This window comes from Pezoporus occidentalis, unplaced genomic scaffold (assembly GCF_034315485.1).
Source record: "Pezoporus occidentalis ecotype Australia unplaced genomic scaffold, CSIRO_AGI_Poc_V1 ctg119, whole genome shotgun sequence".
Classification (NCBI taxonomy): Eukaryota; Metazoa; Chordata; class Aves; order Psittaciformes; family Psittacidae; genus Pezoporus; species Pezoporus occidentalis.
Genome location: NW_026912983.1, coordinates 1,095,266 through 1,112,392, shown reverse-complemented (window position 1 = coordinate 1,112,392; position 17,127 = coordinate 1,095,266). Strand labels below are relative to the sequence as shown.

The 17,127-nt window shown below is 43.9% G+C and overlaps 3 protein-coding genes across 6 annotated transcripts in view; 1 reads left to right on the top strand and 2 right to left on the bottom strand.

Annotated features, from left to right (window-relative positions):
* The window catches only part of UBE4B (ubiquitination factor E4B), a 39,037-nt gene extending 34,871 nt beyond the window's left edge, over window positions 1-4,166 (bottom strand). Inside the window, exon 1 of one of the 4 annotated variants that reach the window (XM_062604418.1) lies at window positions 3,789-4,166. In XM_062604418.1, coding sequence (XP_062460402.1) covers window positions 3,789-3,812 — 24 coding nt within the window. In that variant the 5' untranslated portion in view covers window positions 3,813-4,166. The remainder of the gene's footprint in view (window positions 1-3,788) is intronic. The other 3 variants (XM_062604425.1, XM_062604434.1, XM_062604443.1) reach the window with 3 other exon arrangements.
* A 1,136-nt stretch (window positions 4,167-5,302) lies between these two features.
* LZIC (leucine zipper and CTNNBIP1 domain containing) overlaps window positions 5,303-17,127 on the top strand; it is a 28,429-nt gene continuing 16,604 nt past the window's right edge. The window contains exons 1-2 of the mRNA XM_062604607.1: window positions 5,303-5,375; window positions 7,202-7,273. The gene's annotated coding sequence lies outside the window, so the exon portion shown is untranslated. The remainder of the gene's footprint in view (window positions 5,376-7,201; window positions 7,274-17,127) is intronic.
* On the bottom strand, window positions 7,618-13,815 carry RBP7 (retinol binding protein 7). The gene is made up of 4 exons (XM_062604643.1): window positions 13,665-13,815; window positions 8,523-8,701; window positions 8,161-8,262; window positions 7,618-7,841 (listed from the first exon to the last, which is right to left on the bottom strand). The coding sequence occupies exons 1-4, from the start codon at window positions 13,735-13,737 to the stop codon at window positions 7,791-7,793; spliced, it is 405 nt and encodes a 134-aa protein (XP_062460627.1). The 5' UTR covers window positions 13,738-13,815; the 3' UTR covers window positions 7,618-7,790.

The following is a 17,127-nucleotide window of genomic DNA, read 5'->3' as shown; positions in this document are numbered from 1 at the left end:
GGAAGAATGCATAGATGATCAATAGATTTATCAAATACAGTCAAACATTGACTGTCCCTTACAAGGTATGACTTGCACAAAACTTCTCCTCATCATCTCCCAGTTTCAAGCAGATAATGGAGGCTCCTTGTGCCACTCAGCGTTTCTTTGCCTACAGTGCTAGGCAAGATCAATGTCCAACTGCACCAAAACCATCACTGTCCAAATGGGAGGGCACCAAGACAAACTTTCTGCCTTGTGTTTGTCACTTAATCCATCAAGCACCCATCTTTCTCAGGGACCAGTCCCCAGAGTGAAACCTGCCCTGAAAACTCTGGAAAGGGCACGGAACACAGAAATCTGCACAGAGCTGCCTTTAGGTAAGACATTACAGTTAAAACTAGCACAGGGTTTTTCCCTGCCCCTTTATGGATGATAGGCAAATTATACTTATCTTCCTTACTGCTGAACAAATTAACCTTAAAATATAAATAAACTCTGAATACTTTTTCCACTGAAGGAGACAGCTTTCACAGCAGAGGGTACGTTTAGCAATTGCTAAAAGACCAGATTTGGTTCTTGGATACCCTGAGGTATCATAATCTTCTAGGTTTACATAAAATTATCATAGAAATCTGGAATTTGATCTCAAGATTAGAAAGTTCTAAGTAAGAGAAGGAAAAAGGGAGAAACAAAGATATTATCGAAAGACAAAGGTGCGAGCTGAAAGAAAAGTTTGGGAATACACTACAGAACTGGGGCACACATTCTATCCAGGTAACCTCCTCGTGCCTTAAGATTTAAACAGCACTGAAAGGGGACTCGGACCACATAGCTTGTTTGCACAATACCACGCACAAACGAGGCCCCAAACTGTTGCCTTCACATAACACAAATACCATGGGTTGGGACTGTGCGAGTTTGAAGCAACCTGTTCTCGTTTCAGACTGACTCTCCAAATGACCATGAAGAAACACATAAATGGGGGGGGTTAAATATTTTCTTAGCAAAGGTTAGGATACCTCAATAATCCCTAACCCCTGCTTTCAGCAATAAGTACCTGCAATGGTGACATGACAAAGCTTTTATGTACTGTTTATTACCCAACGGCAACAAGTGATTTGCTACTAATAATTACATAGGCTACAGAACAGACAATGCCCATCTTCCCTACACAGCACAACTCCATAATATAGAGCTTAAAAGGTCCATTAAAAAAACTCTAATTGGTTGAATGGAAGAGGATTGATTAGTACAACTGTTGCTGGACACATCTGGCCTATGTCTTTGCAGAGTAGTTTTCAGATCTATGATTTTGATCTTACTGGACTTCTTCAAAGCTGTTCGTGGAAACACTACAACAAGCAATGTAAAAACAATCCCGTTAAAGACAGTTAACTGATAACTTAATTTTGCATCAGACCAATAACGGTGCAACCAGGAAGACTGATCCCTCAGGCTCATGTGTTCTCATCTGCTTTACTGGCAACTGTTTAGTGAAACTAAGGACATTTTTTATCCCGTGATGTAATCCTTTAATCATTGAAGAGTTCCAAATCTATACAATAAAGGGTAATTTGAATGGATAGCTTTATTTTTCTTGTATTCATTAGAGCATGTTAAGTTGGTTTAAGAAATGCTTCATTTTCTGGTGACACTGGTCACTCCCCATACTCAGAAACACTACTAAAAAATCATGCAAGTGTTAGAAGATCATACATTCACCTCATTCTTTGGAACTTTATGCCACATTTGGCTTGATTCTGCCTTTTTCTATGCAGTCCCTATTCTCATCTTGAGCTACCACTTGTGCTCAAATTCACACACTAAAAAGGAATTTTCTTTTCTTGCCTCCTAAGGATTTTAGTGTGCTCTGTAGTGAATGCCACCTTCCAGTGCTTTAACACAGTAAATACTGTGAAAATTGAAGCTAAAATACATCCTATAATCCCAAAGCCATTATCAATTGGATGTCTCTCTTCTTTTTCAGTGACATCTGTTAATGTTATACTTAATTATACTGCATATAAGAAGATAATATAAACTAAAAGAGGCTTGTCATTGTTTTCAATATGAATGATTTGTGTCACCTTTAGCTACTGCGAGACAGGCGGTTTAAATCAGGTAGAACTCACATATTTTAGAAGGCCATTTTTTTCCACAGAGTCCAGCTCTGATCCAGCACCCCCTGTACCAAGTAACAGTGAAGTGGAGATGTGGAGGAATATTAAAATAGATTTGGCTCTGACTTTTCAGTGATGGGTCCATTAACAATAAAAGGTGACAGCACGACTCTCTTAAAATGATGCAAGATGAAGTTTGCCTCTAGCAATCACTTAAAAGACTTGCTCAGCTTTGGTCCTAGCTGAACTGTACCAGGAAGGACTTGAGTCATACAATCACAGAATGGCTCGCGTTGGAAAGGGCCTTAAGATCTTTTGCCAGAAAAGGTAGATGAGGTCCCTACTGGGGAACACATTTTCTGCAGCCTCAGATCCATGACGCAGTGTTTTGGATTATGTCAGTAATTCACTGAAGCAGTGACACAACCAAGCTTACATAGGTTAAATGATTCTGAAATTAATCATAAACCACCTCACAATCAGATGCAGGTTAACAACCCGAACTGCATGTAAACAAGGCCTTCATGAAATACACCTGTAAAATTAGAGCTCTCTTTTCACAGAAGGAGTTACAACAGCAGCGTCCTGTTCCACTCTCCTCAATGGGAATTATACTCCTGAACGCTTCCATGGAGCATGAGGACCTTCATCAACTAAATAACATGAAGTATTTCATCCTAATTTCTGCTGCAATGTAATAGGATTGCTAAACTGTCATACACAATGTCATCAAAACCATCCTAACTTTTAAGGATACAAATCCGAGTGACAATAGCTGCAACCTTGCCCTATAATCCTACCATAAGATACAGTATAGGACAAAAATCAGATCTTTTGATCCTCATTGAGTCTAAGTACAATGAGCCTGTGTTGCAGCTGGTCCAACATAATACATCTTATATGTATACAATACACTTTGACATGAAAATATGACTTTAAAGAGATAAGTTTTCAAATTGTACATGATTTGGGCATTACATTGGGAGAGTGGGAAATTCCCTATATCCTTATCAGTACCATAAGAGAATTCATTTGAGAGTCCTCCAATACGTGAGCAAAACATAAGACCATAGTCTATACTTAAATAGGAAAACACCACCCTTGAAAAAGAAGAAACAAGGCACAGTTCACATTATTCCATGTCAGAATTCCTTGTCGATTACAACAGAACACATAGAACCAAAAGAAGCATCAGAAAACTGGCCAGCTTGTTTCAAACAACAGCTTCAAGAAGAAATGATATTAAATATAAGACCACACACACATCCACTTGCTTCTCAGCAAGGACTCTGAGGAAGCAAGATTTTAAATTATTCACTATGTTTAAAAGTAGGGATTTTTTTAAGTCACACACAAAGAACATACAAAACGCCAAGTGCTGGCCACAGAAAGGAGACATCCTCCAGACAAAGACTAGGTATAGCAGATGGACGAAGGGAACAATTAACAAGGGGAGAAGCAATAAAACCCCATCGACCAGCCGGGGGTCGCAGGTCAGGGAGCGCAGAGAAAGGATGGACACGGGAAACACGGAGCGCAGACAGCAGGCGATGGCACACACCTCAGTAACACCCCTTCCCTCACACACCTTCAACCCTGGGGCCAGGAAAAGGGCCCAGGAAGAGCCCACCGCCCTCACCCGCAGGGCCCGGCCGCCCCCTGAGGCCCCGGGCCCCTCAGACTCACCTCATCCGCACTCAGCTCCTCCATCGCCTTCCTCTTAATGGTGAACGGAGGGAGGGCGCTTTCCTCTGCCCCGCCGCGGGGCAGCTCCGAGGAAGCGCTCTCCTGTCGCCTCTGCACCTCCGGGGAGCCTCACAAGGGCATCTCCGGGGCAGCCGTGCCGCGCCTCGCCCACCGACCGCCGGCCCCAGCCCCACCGCCGCCCCCGGCCCGCTCCCCGCCTGCCCTCCGCGCCTCGGCTGCTGCCGCCGCGGCCTCAGGGGAGCCGCTGCCCCGCTGCCCCCGCCGGCCCGCACCCCCCGGCCCCGGCCCCCGCCCGCACCGCGGCCCCTGCCCCGCGCGGGGATTATTCATCAAAACAAGAGGGCAGCGGCGGCCATCTTGGGGCGGGATCACGTGAGACTGCGCGGCGCCGCGGAGGGAGCCGGGCATGCCGGATCCCCGCGCTAGGCGCTCGGCCAATGGCAGCGCGGGGAGGCGGCGCGCGGGAGGGCGGGAGGGGCGGGGCGACGGCTGCTCGTTCGTGGCGGGGCCGGGGGGGCGTGGCCTGACCGCGCCATGGCAACGGGCGCGAGGGCGGTGCTGAGGGGAGAAAAAGGGCGGGAAGGAGGCGGGAGCGGCTGCAGGGAGGGGCGGTGGGAGCCGAGCTCGTGTTTGGGTGCCGAGGGGGGGTTTGGGTGCCGAGGGGGGGTTTGGGTGCTCAGGTGGGGGTTGGGTGCTCAGGTGGGGGTTTGGGTGCTCAGGTGGGGTTTGGGTGCTCAGGTGGGGGTTTGGGTGCTCAGGTGGGGTTTGGGTGCTGAGGTTTGGGTGCTGCGGGGGGGGTTGGGGTGCTCAGGTGGGGGTTTGGGTGCTCAGGTGGGGTTTGGGTGCTCAGGTGGGGTTTGGGTGCTGAGGTTTGGGTGCTGAGGGTGGGGTTTGGGTGCTCAGGTGGGGGTTTGGGTGCTCAGGTGGGGGTTTGGGTGCTCAGGTGGGGTTTGGGTGCTCAGGTGGGGGTTTGGGTGCTCAGGTGGGGTTTGGGTGCTCAGGTGGGGGTTTGGGTGCTCAGGTGGGGTTTGGGTGCTGAGGTTTGGGTGCTGAGGGTGGGGTTTGGGTGCTCAGGTGGGGGTTTGGGTGCTCAGGTGGGGTTTGGGTGCTGAGGTTTGGGTGCTGAGGGTGGGGTTTGGGTGCTCAGGTGGGGGTTTGGGTGCTGAGGTGGGGTTTGTGCTGAGGTGGGTGCTGAGGTGGGGGTTTGGGTGCTCAGGTGGGGGTTTGGGTGCTGAGGTGGGGTTTGGGTGCTGAGGCGGGGTTTGGGTGCTGAGGTTGGGGTTTGGGTGCTGAGGCGGGGTTTGGGTGCTGAGGCGGGGTTTGGGTGCTGAGGCGGGGTTTGGGTGCTGAGGCGGGGTTTGGGTGCTGAGGTTGGGGTTTGGGTACTGAGATTGTCCCTTCCTGACGGTCCGTGTGTTCTCCGCTCCCTTAAGGGGTTAGAACGCTCCTGGTGAGGAGCGATTGAGGTAATACAAACTTTTTGTCTGATTACTGCAGCCCGTGTTACGTGCTAGCGAAGGCACTCGGCTTCCAGTGGGCCTCAGCCAAGCGTAGTCTGAACCTGAGGTATTTTTTGTCTTTTCTTCTGTAAAAACCCAAGCTTTTCTGTGCCCGGTTGTTTCATTATACTACAGAGTTATATTTTTGTGAGATACTTTAATTTTTCCTTCTCTTTTCTCCTTTGAAATGAAACTGCTCTAGAGAACAAAATGGGGTCTGCGTTGGCTTTAATTGGATACTTACTTCCAGCTCTGCTTGTCTGATCCATTATAATACATGTGGACTGTGCTTTTGGTTTTCCATTATCTCTTTTGATTGTAGAATCCAGAAGGCAATGTTTCTGTTCACCTCTATAAAGTACTTTCACATGCAGCTGGCATACCTTAAAATCATCATAATACCCATGGTCAGCAGTGGCCATGGAAAAGTTTCACCATCAAAGCAATATTGTAAGGTAATTGGAGTGAAACATCTTTGAGGAGAGCCCGTCAGGTGTTCCTCTGGGGAGGTTTGTTCTCGTCCTTCAGTTCTATAGCTGAAGTGCATACCTTGGCAAAGGCTGACTTAGTGTCTTGTCTTTCCCCCCATGTCCAGAGCATGTGATTGCTCCCTTACTTGTTTCACCTGCCATTTCAGCATGTTTAATTTGTATTTTATGAACGCATGTGAATTCATTTGCATAGAAATGAAATCAGGATAAGCAGTTTTGTCACTCTAGGACCTTCTCTCATCCTCAAGATCCCCAAAGCATCCTCAAGCAAGCTCTGCATAGCATTGCCTGCTTTCAAATCAGTTTAAAGCAGGAAGGAAAGTAATATCACCGCTAATAATAACTTTTCTGGATTTCTAACAGTAAAGAGTTTCTAATAGCAGCCTTACTAATGAATTATTGCACTTCCAGTCACACAAGTTTCTAAGGTTGCATTTTTCTGATGTTTACTTGGAGTCTCTCTTTGCGCTAACAGAGTTCCTAAGGTCATCGTTGCTTTCCTGTATTGCTTTTCATGCGTGTCTTAAAAGCTGTGGGGTTTGAGGGGATCTGCAATATTTAACACTTAAAATACTACTGTTAGGAACCTCTAGAACTTAAATAAGGACTCGATACGTTCCAGAGGTGCCATCTAGTGGGGTAGCCAAGTGTGTGTTACTGGTGCTGTGTATTGCTGATAGTGTGACACAGTAGGTCTGCTGCATGAATTTGTTATCTATATTGGAATAACATGGGAACAGTAGTTTCATTTTCAAATAAATGAAAACTACTCAGTTTCAGAAGGAAAACACTGTTAGGATCTATAGAATAAACACCAGGCATTTTATGCCTGGTTCCCCAAATTTCCCTAACTGTATAAAGAGTACTAGCTCTTTTCTCTATGTTTTAGAAGCTAGGTTAAATTTACATAGGGCTCTAGTAATCATGGGGGGGGGGGGGGATGTCAGTCTAACCAAAAGGCCTCCATGCTTCATCACATGTTGTCGTCTGCCTCTGGTGGTAGCTTTAAGAATTTGGAAGTGATAAGAATTATCAGAAAAGTGGTACTAATATTTTTAAATGTCAGGGATTACTTCAGAGGTTTTTGTAATAGAAAGTAATTAAGCCAAGATTAAGCTAGATTTAATCAAACTCTCTTCTTCTGATTAGTGATAAAATCCCTGCAGTGTTAGGGCTAGCAACAATATGCAGCGACTCATTTCACATGTAACTACCACGTTGATCTGATCACTTACATGTGTTTACATGAGGCAGAAGAAAGCCTACTTCTCTATGCAGCATTACACAAGGTCAAAAAGAAAGCCATTTAACTTAATTGAACAGATGTATGCAGATAAATCTTGACTAAAGCAGCATTGTTTTCACAGCATGTACGTGCTTATAGAGTTCAATTATTTTGCAGGCTGGAGTCTGTGTGGATTACTCAGACCTATCTTCATTGTTCTGAGATTTCATCACAGGCTGGTTTCCTCTGGTAAACTGAACTTAATTATTTTTGAGAACAAAGCAGCTAAAGAACAATACAGGACCTTACATTACACATTTAAGATACAAACGGAGTTAACTACTATGAATCTTGAAGATAAATATTTTGAATAATAAATCTGTATCATGTCTGCTGTCTTTGTTATCTTCACTTCTTTACCACCATTCCACCTGTTTTGATTGATATTGGCATACACCTTTAGAACAGACAGGTTTTTTTGTTTTGATTTACACTTTGAGTTAACTGGAGACCCAAACCATACCACTTACATTTTGGATCGGTTTTGGTTTTTTCTCTGCAAACATGTTCAGAAGTCAGGTACTGAAGATTGGTTTGGTTTTAGACATTTATTAGCAAAAATCAAACACTGGCAACAGCAGACTTACTTCCTGATCCAGAGACATCACAACATTTATTTAATAGGTACAAGGAATCAGTTCTTCTCCATAAAACCGCTGCTGGATACAACGATGCTGTCTTTCCACATAGGAACAAGTATATGTGTTCATGCCCTCTTGAAGACCTGTCTACATACTTGATTCTCACAACGAAGCTCCTGCAAACAGAACCCAAATTATAGATGCACATAGTAATCAAAGGAACTTAATCTAAAAGTGAATATAAAACCTTTGCCATGACTACTGACCACCACTCTGCTGCCATACTAATAAGTTATGATTAACATTCTGAATTCACATTACACTGAAACAATGAAGTTGTTCCACCTAAACTAAAATCAAAGCAGAATGTGTTTTCTATGTACCATCCATTACAAATGCTGCAAAGTTAGAAGTACACTTGTGCACACCCTGCCACATTATAGATCTTATTTTTGTCATATAGAGACAGATTCAGTAGAAATCTGAAGTAAATACCAAGTGGAGGTCATCTCCTTCAAGCCAGTGAGTCCAGCCCCTATTCTTCTTCTCGCCAGTCTGGACACAGACAAGTTTGTCATTTTCCCAGGTAACTAGGGTCTGTGGAAGAGGAAACAAAAAGTGTTTCTGTACTACTTTGTCTCACTTCTGCAATATACTCGCAGATAATGCCCTTTTCTCTTGGATAAAAGGGGACCTAAATACGACTCCTAATGGACAGTGAAACTCCATGCCTGTAACACGGGCTCCCACCTCTGCACTCCATTACAATTAGTATTCCTGAAACAATTTCCACTCAAATAGCTGGACTGATCACAGCATTTTGTCATGTCCTCTTCATTTTATATATTCAGTCTTACCTTGCATCTTCTATTATCCAGGCCTTTATTATCTTCTTCAAACTCTTCTCCGACTTTGAACTGAAGCACATAATCTCTGAATGTGCTAGTGGTATGGATATAAAATGAATCACCCTCTTGTTTGATAACTTTCTGAGGCTTCAGCATTTTTGCTATCTTGCGTGTTGCAAAGTCGATACCTTGGGCAGGAGGCAAAAAGGTCAGAGCTGTATTTATCAGCAGCCATTACTACTAGAAGCATTTCTTAGATAGTTTTACCTTACTGCTACGCAAGGTTTTGTGGTTTGAGTGTTCCTGTTTGAGGTTTTTTTGTTTAAAGCTGTACGTTAACACAGTTCGAGTCATGTTCTTATACATTTTGCTCTTTGGAAACCAGTTTACTTGGTTGTTGCACAATTCCTATGCAAGATTTCTAGGACTTCAAATCCGAGGAGTCCTTTTAGGAGTTGGGGGGAGTTAGTTTCCCACACAGTCACCCTAAGCTTGGTCTCATGCTTACCAGCTGCTTAGATTAAGGGAGTAGTTAATTCCTATTCCCATTCTTTGAGAGAGGAAAGGCATTAAGCAAATTAGCAGGAAATCTTCTCACCCTGTACCTTAAATAGGGTAAAATGAAGGACAGTCATAAAATTAATTACTCAGGCTTGTTTTCAGAACATGCTACTTGCCACTAACGATTTTTAAGTGCAACTAGAAAACATCACATTTGTCAAAAGATTTCCTGGTTATCTGTAATGGTCCTGATGTCCTTGGTAATACTGAGTTTAAAGCAGTGCTTCTGAACTTTCTGTTTCTCCAGTGAATGTTTATTTCTTTAGAGGAACAGCCATCTAGTTGTCAGGCAACTGCATTACATTGCATCCGAGTAGCATGCTCCAAGTCAGGTTCTCAGGAAGGGGATAGTAAAATGTATATTAATTTATTTAGTTGTTTTCATCACCTAGATTAAAACTTGTGTTTTATAGGACCATTAGAAGTTTCTTACTTTATGCAGGATGGGGTTGTGAACTTGACAGGATGGGTTCAGCTACCATGTGTGGAACCACATGACTCCTTATGCAGTCTGTGTTTGAGGGAGGCTTGATTACTTATGCATTGTAGAAGTGCCAGGATCTGTCAGTCATATTTTTACATGGTTACCAGTTTATTTTTAGCATAGAGGGGTTTGAATTCAATATCGGCAACAGCCATACTCAGGAAGCCTTAACATTGTTGTAAGAATGTTTATGTACAAACTACTTACAAATCTACTCTTACCTCTAACAAATGTTAGAGGTAGGTATTAAATTGAAGGTAGGGCTAGGCTTGTAATAGCCGTGTCCTTATCCATGACTTTATAGTTTCTCAGCTGATTTGATATTAGCCTCCTGACTTTACTTTCCCTTTCAGAAAAGCTTTTCATTCAAGCTCTACAATATTGGTTTCAGCCCTTGTTTTATTCATGTCCTGGGTTCAGCAGTAGCAGTCATTTTTCCCCTTCTTGGTAGCTGGTGCAGTGCAGTGTTTTGACTTTCAGCTCGGGAACAGAGCTGATAGTGATGTTTAGGTTTGGCCAAGGACTTTGTGAGCCTCATGCTCTGCCAGGGAGGAGGGGAAGCCAGGAGGAAGCAGAGACAGGACACCTGACCCAAACTGACCAAAGAGGTATTCCATACCACAGCACGTCATGCCCAGGATGTAACTGGGAGTTAGCCGGAAGGGCTGGGGGACTGCAGGGTTGGAGGAGGTATCGGTCGGAGCTTGGTCAGGCTGGGGGGGGGGCGAGTTATCGGTCGGCTGGTGGTGAGATGATGTATTCTCTTCCCTTGTTATTTCCTTTATCATTGTTATCATTGGTGGTAGCAGTAGTGATTTGTGTTATACCTTAGTTACTAAACTGTTCTTATCTCAACCCGTGGGAGTTGCATTCTTTTTGATTCTCCTCTCCGTCCCTCCGAGAGCAGGGGGAGGGCAAGAAAAGGGGGGGAAGTGAGCGAACGAATTACCTGACTGGGTTTAAACCACGACAGTTCTTTTTGGCGCCCAACGTGGGGCACGAAGGGTTGAGATAAGAACAGATCTGACTGGATTGATAGTCACTCGTCACAATGACGATTTATTGGCTCTCAGAGTTGTTTCGCTTGATCTCACAGCTTCAGAATGTTGTAACTTACGTGGAGCCGGTATTTGCTGTGATAGTGTTTATCAAGTATGGGGCCTGGGCTAAGGTTCTTGTCTCACTGTGCTTTATGGCAATGGCTTGTAATACGGGCGGGCTCCAGCAGCAGGGCGGGACGGACGTGGCCGTGGACTTGTACCTGGCCGTCCGGCTGCTCTTCACCGTCCTGGCCCTCACCCTACTCTCCATCTTTGTGAGGCTGCGGGGAGCCGAGGGGGAGCGGCCCCGGGAGCCGGCGGCAGCCGAAGCGGCCCGGGAGAGCGGCCCCGGGGACCAAGCGGCGGCGGGAGCGGGGCCGGAGGCCGCGAGGGGACGGCTGCCGGTGGAGGAGGTCGGGGCGGTCGAGGAGAGGAAGGAGGCGGCTGCCGAGCAGCGGGAGAAGGCGGCGGAGGAGCCGAGCCCCGCGGCGGAGCCGAGCCCCGAGGCCGAGCCCAGCCCCGCGACGGCCGAGAGCGTTTCCCGGAAGCCGCCCGCCGAGCCCCAGGAGGATGCAGGAGACCGCGCAGCATTTCCCAGCAAGGCAGAGGAGGAAGAGCTGGACTCAGGAAAAGAGAAGCTGGCGGTGGGAGAGCCGGCAAGCACAGCGGCTACACCAGCCCCAGTGACAAGTACAGCAGCATCGTGTGAGAGTTCTGAAGGTTGTGAATGGCCTTTGGGTATCCTTGGGACCTGCCTGCTGATTGTGATGGGGATCAGCATGTTGGCACACACACAGGCTGTGTTCTACCCACAACCATCTTGTCTGATCTCAAAAGTTAAGCAGAGTCAGGTTTGGGTCTTGTCTGGGGTTAGACAACAATATAGGGGGACCAAGAGGTTTTCCCCAAGGCTGGACAGCCAGGAGTGGCAGGGTGTGTGTGACAGTATGGGCAAGTATCTAGTCCACTGGGCCCCTCCAGTGCTTTGGAAGCATCGGAGATGGAAGGCAGCTGTATGGAGTCCCCAGCAGCAAGCTGCAGAAACTGCTTAAGGGGACAGTGAATTATTTTGAGCCTGGTCAGCCTATGGCAGTTCAGGCCATCAGAGCAGAGATGCAACACAGACATGGACTCATGATCGAGGGGTGGACTTAGCAATGGACACTGTTGCCCAGGTTATTCACGAGTGTGAACACTGCACACAGTCTCTCCTGCTCTGGAAGACTGTTACAAGAGATGGAGACTGACATCATGGACCAGATGGACTCAGCAGCTTTATAGGGACTGGTCCATGCACTAAGATAAGTTATGGTATATTGAAAATGTGGGATCTGAGCATGACGTGAATGGTATGGAATAAGGGGTGGATAATGTCCTGGGTTCAGCAGTAGCAGTCATTTTTCCCCTTCTTGGTAGCTGGTGCAGTGCAGTGTTTTGACTTTCAGCTCGGGAACAGAGCTGATAGTGATGTTTAGGTTTGGCCAAGGACTTTGTGAGCCTCATGCTCTGCCAGGGAGGAGGGGAAGCCAGGAGGAAGCAGAGACAGGACACCTGACCCAAACTGACCAAAGAGGTATTCCATACCACAGCACGTCATGCCCAGGATGTAACTGGGAGTTAGCCGGAAGGGCTGGGGGACTGCAGGGTTGGAGGAGGTATCGGTCGGAGCTTGGTCAGGCTGGGGGGGGGCGAGTTATCGGTCGGCTGGTGGTGAGATGATGTATTCTCTTCCCTTGTTATTTCCTTTATCATTGTTATCATTGGTGGTAGCAGTAGTGATTTGTGTTATACCTTAGTTACTAAACTGTTCTTATCTCAACCCGTGGGAGTTGCATTCTTTTTGATTCTCCTCTCCGTCCCTCCGAGAGCAGGGGGAGGGCAAGAAAGGGGGGGAAGTGAGCGAACGAATTACCTGACTGGGTTTAAACCACGACAATTCAGTATACTGGCAACCAAGCAGGAGTAATTAAAGATAGGTTGTAAATCATCAACAGGATTCTTTGCCTTTACTCTTAAGTAAGTTCCTTCAATTACATCCTGAAAACAAATTGCACTTTTCACAAGATTGCTACTTACATTTAATTTTAAGAAGCCCTTTACTTAGCTTAACAATGCTTATTATCAAGGAACAGACAATCCCTATTCCATTTGAAGACATTAAAGCATTAGGAGTATATTACTTAGTGTTCAAACTGAGGAATAAATTCTCATTGTAAGAGAAACCTTTCTTTTTCTTGTTGATTAGGATTAGAAACAGAGAATAGTTCTTTCACCATGTTAAAGATATAAACTAACCTGCTTAAGTGTGTCACCCAGCATAGATACAGCCACAGAACAGATTTCATTCTAGTTGTGTATACAATAACCAACAAGGAACACTGCTGGTCATCAGTTTACACAAGTCAAAAAGGCAGAAAGGGGTGAGAGAGGCTGGGAAAAGGGAAGGCAGCACTCAAGGTTCCCTGCTGTCCCTGTCTGTAGTAAGCTTTGTACAAGAAAGTTAATAAAGTACCAACAACTTTAGTTCCCTGTTAAAGCACTGTTAATCTCTGTCTGTAAGAGATCTAAGCAAGCTAAGAGGTTAGTTTCAAGCACTTCAGAAAAGGGACAGTTAGAGAGACTCATCAACAAGTCACAGGAATGAGAGGAGGATTTTGTAAGCTGTTTAAAAGTAAATGACACTAAACTAAACAACTGCCTGGAAGTGCCAAATACCCAAGAATTTTTTTTTGTTACTTCACGTTTAATTAACCCTAGACATAGGTTCTGTAAGTTTGTGCTCCAAGGCAAGAGAAGGTGAGTGGATAGGGCAAGCTCTTCCCTGTCTCTGGTGAAACCTATTAAAACATTCTACTCGTAACAAGTATTAGGCTGAGAAATTCCTGACACTTGGGTGACAGGTTATAAAGTATATTTAATGCTGTCCCTTTATCATTCCATATTATGTTCCTTCCATTGGTTATCAGAGAAAAAAGCTTCAGCAATATCTAGGTTTTAGAAGAATTCAGACTACTAAAATTCAAGAGGACCCTTACAGGAAGGATAGAATCACGTATTTGCACCTACCTAAGGCCACCATATAACCTTCAAAGTTGTCATTGCTGACAAGGTTCCAGGTCCCATTGAAATCCACAGGCATTGCAAGACTGGAAGGGAAGATGCAGTCGACCTCTGGCCAAAAATCAAAAATGAAGAAATAGTTTTCCAACCAGGCCTTATGTAAGGAACACTGTGGGTGGGATTACATCCTGGAGCCTCAGTAATGGAGTGAAAGGGTCTTTTGCTGAGCCAATAGGCAAGAGGGTGTACATCAGCTGTAGCTGCATTGGAGGGAAAAGTTCACAGTTACTGAAATCCTTCTGTGGAGCAAATGTTAATAGCCCAAGAGTTGCAGTGCTAACCAAGAACTGGTTTGAGGAACTGGTCCCTCTTGCATACTGTAAAGGGAATCATGGACAAATTTTGCCATTACTAAAAGTCCCTGTATGTATATTAGTCTTTATGATCTGAAATATACATGCATGTTGAAAAGGTGATCTACCCACTGAAATACATGCTGTATTTTGTATTTGAACAGACAGGGATTGACTGTTTAGCTCTGGGTGGTATTGTATCAGCAAATTTTAAAGAAGTACCTCTGACACAGTAATGGAGACAAGCATTTTATCTTGTTGGTTTTTGTCTGGAGTGAATAGTAGGCAGCATCACTATTTAGTGCTTATAACAGAAAAGTGACACACAAATCCTGTTTGTGTATGTTATTCTCTGATGTGACTCTCAACACGGCTTTGCTATGCCATGGTTTACCTATTTGTGTTCTGATTTCTTTAATTTTCTTTAATGCTGTTAGTTATATCCTAGTTGAATATAGACATTAAAAATTCTTTATTTTCTCAGATGCTTTACCAGGCAGAAAGTTAACAGTGCTTAACTGTGTAACAGTTAAGCATGAGACAGCAGATCCAGAGGCCTGAGCTCTGTTTCCAGTTCTGCAGCTTTGTATTTATGTTTTCCTAGATGGGAAAGAGGACAAATACCTCTTCATGCAATCCACTTTCTGCTCCTAAAAATAACCAATAACAGTAGCAAATTCAAAAGTTACTCTTGTGTATATTGAAGAGGTACCCTCCCCCCTTTGCTTTTTATTCTTGAAACACACAGTAAAGGAAAGATGATACAGAAGTTATTCCCACTGGTGCATTATTAGATCCTATATCGCATACAGGGAGTCGAACACAGGATGCAGCAGGTAAGCTTCATTTTTGGACTTCTATCTTCAGCAAAGAAGTGAAAGAAATCTCCTAAGTGATGACCCAGCAAAGTGTTTGGAAAAGTGAATAAAGAATGCTTGACTTCAAACAGAAAGGATATATAAGAAACTGGGGGGGGACGATTTTTTTTCCTTGAGAGGATACGTAATTTTCCAATCTCTTGCTGTTCCTCCTGCAAATCATCTGTAGTTATTTTGCAAGCTGTATGCCTTATTGTTACAACGTACCAAGTGAGAGATATAAATTTCATAATGCTGAACAAGTAGGCACTCCAGACTTGACAAGTACAGGACAGGTAGATGACTTCATAGCTCAGTTTCCTCATCAGTAAGATGGGGAAAAGAATAATTCCTCAAGTCACACGTATGCTCTGAGCTTTAGCTTAATCCCACGTTTCAAGTGGTCACATGGAACAACAATGAGCACCACAGTGAAGGCTACATTAAAATAAAACCCCAAAATTGATGGGCAAGGGAAATCGTAACTGTATTGCTACCACAGTAAAAGGGGATTTGCTATTCTGAATCTTGAATGAAGAAACTCGCCTATAGCTACAACATTTATATGCTTACTGAGTCATGTTAGGCTGAATAAAACGATAACATTTTGCAGAGAAAATTACATTTCCCTGAACTTTAGCTACATTTTGGGGGCTGACAGTTTGACCTATATGACTCACAGATCCCGCTAGTAGGAAATTAGGACGTCAACGCTTGTTTCCTGTTTGCAGATGGACATTGTTCTCTATCCTATACTAAGCTAGGAATAGCACAGACAAATGATAATTACTGTTTTCCTGGACTCAAATAGTAACATTTCACCCATAATTTGTTATTACAGTAGTAGTATGGTAGTAAAGCACTGTTGCAATGACTCTTCCAAGTAAAGAGAAGTCAGTCCTTGAATGAGGCCTGTGTAAAAGCCTGGATGTAACATTTTAATTGAAAGTTAAAATGATGCAGATTGTCTGGCATATGGTGCTTCTTTCTGGAGATCAGTACTTAATCTCAAACTAAGACTTACAAAGGCTACCAGGGTTACTATTTCAAGGCTCAGCCAACGAATTGCCTATGGAATGTTTCATAAGAACTGACACGTGCCCTGGTTGTCACAGGATGGTTCATTTCTTTCTCCATTAAAGTCCCCAGTTTTCAGTTTGTGGAAAGTATTTTCTTCCACCTTCATTGCTGTGCAGCATTGAGCATCTAACACATTCCATTAAGGCTGTGCCCTTATTTCAGAAGTAGATGAAGTATTTATTAATACCACTGCAGTATTTATAATATATTTTGCATTATAACTCTTTTATAAGGAAGTTCAGTGAACTGGATTATTCACAAACTCGACGTTTTCAAGTATATAGATTCTCTTGCAGATCTAGTGCACTCTTTAAAGTCATAGCTAACATTTCTGAATATGCCAGATCACTGTGATGCTGATTTTAATAACTGAACACAGTGTGAGGTTACTTCCAGTGCTTAACAGGCAGGTTTCTGGATGCCACGAGTAAAATAAAAGATCAATATTCAGCAGTCAGTGTTATTTTTGAACAATGTTCTGTTTTGTATATACAAAACTGTACTGACACCATTCTACCTACTTAAAAATCACGTAGTCATCAGACATCAGATTTGGTTAATAACAGCATGACTAAAATTAGTGTATTACATGCAGTTTATTGAAAGACCCATCACACATAACTACATTAAAACCCAGTGAAATGTAATTGTTTGAAGACCCAAGCTTTATAAAACATCCTATTAAATTTGCAGTTTCTCTAGAATTACACAACGTGCACCAACACACAACAACATCATTATTTAGGAGAATAAACCTAGATTTAAAGTGCAGTTTTACTCTGAAAAGTGACCACATCAATCGGGTGCTTTCTTATTAGAAAGATGTGCTCTGAAGTTATTCAGAAGCACACTGGTTGACTTGAGTGCTGAAAATAAATCTTTCTTGCCCTCTATTCTTGTCAGTCATAAAGACAGACAGCAAGCGAGAAAAGTGGATCTCATGCTTTCCTACACACCATCAATAATGTCGTTATCTTCAACCAGTTACGGCAGTTTGATTGCTAAGGTGTTGCAGGGGGCATGATTTACCTTTCAGTACCTTTATTACTACTGATGATAAACAAACCCAGCCTCATTATGAAAGGACAGTGTAAGCTTGCCTCAACTCTAGGGGACAAATGGCTGGGTGCATTTGATGCAGGAATCATCAAGAAAAACAAAACAAAATAATCCTTGATG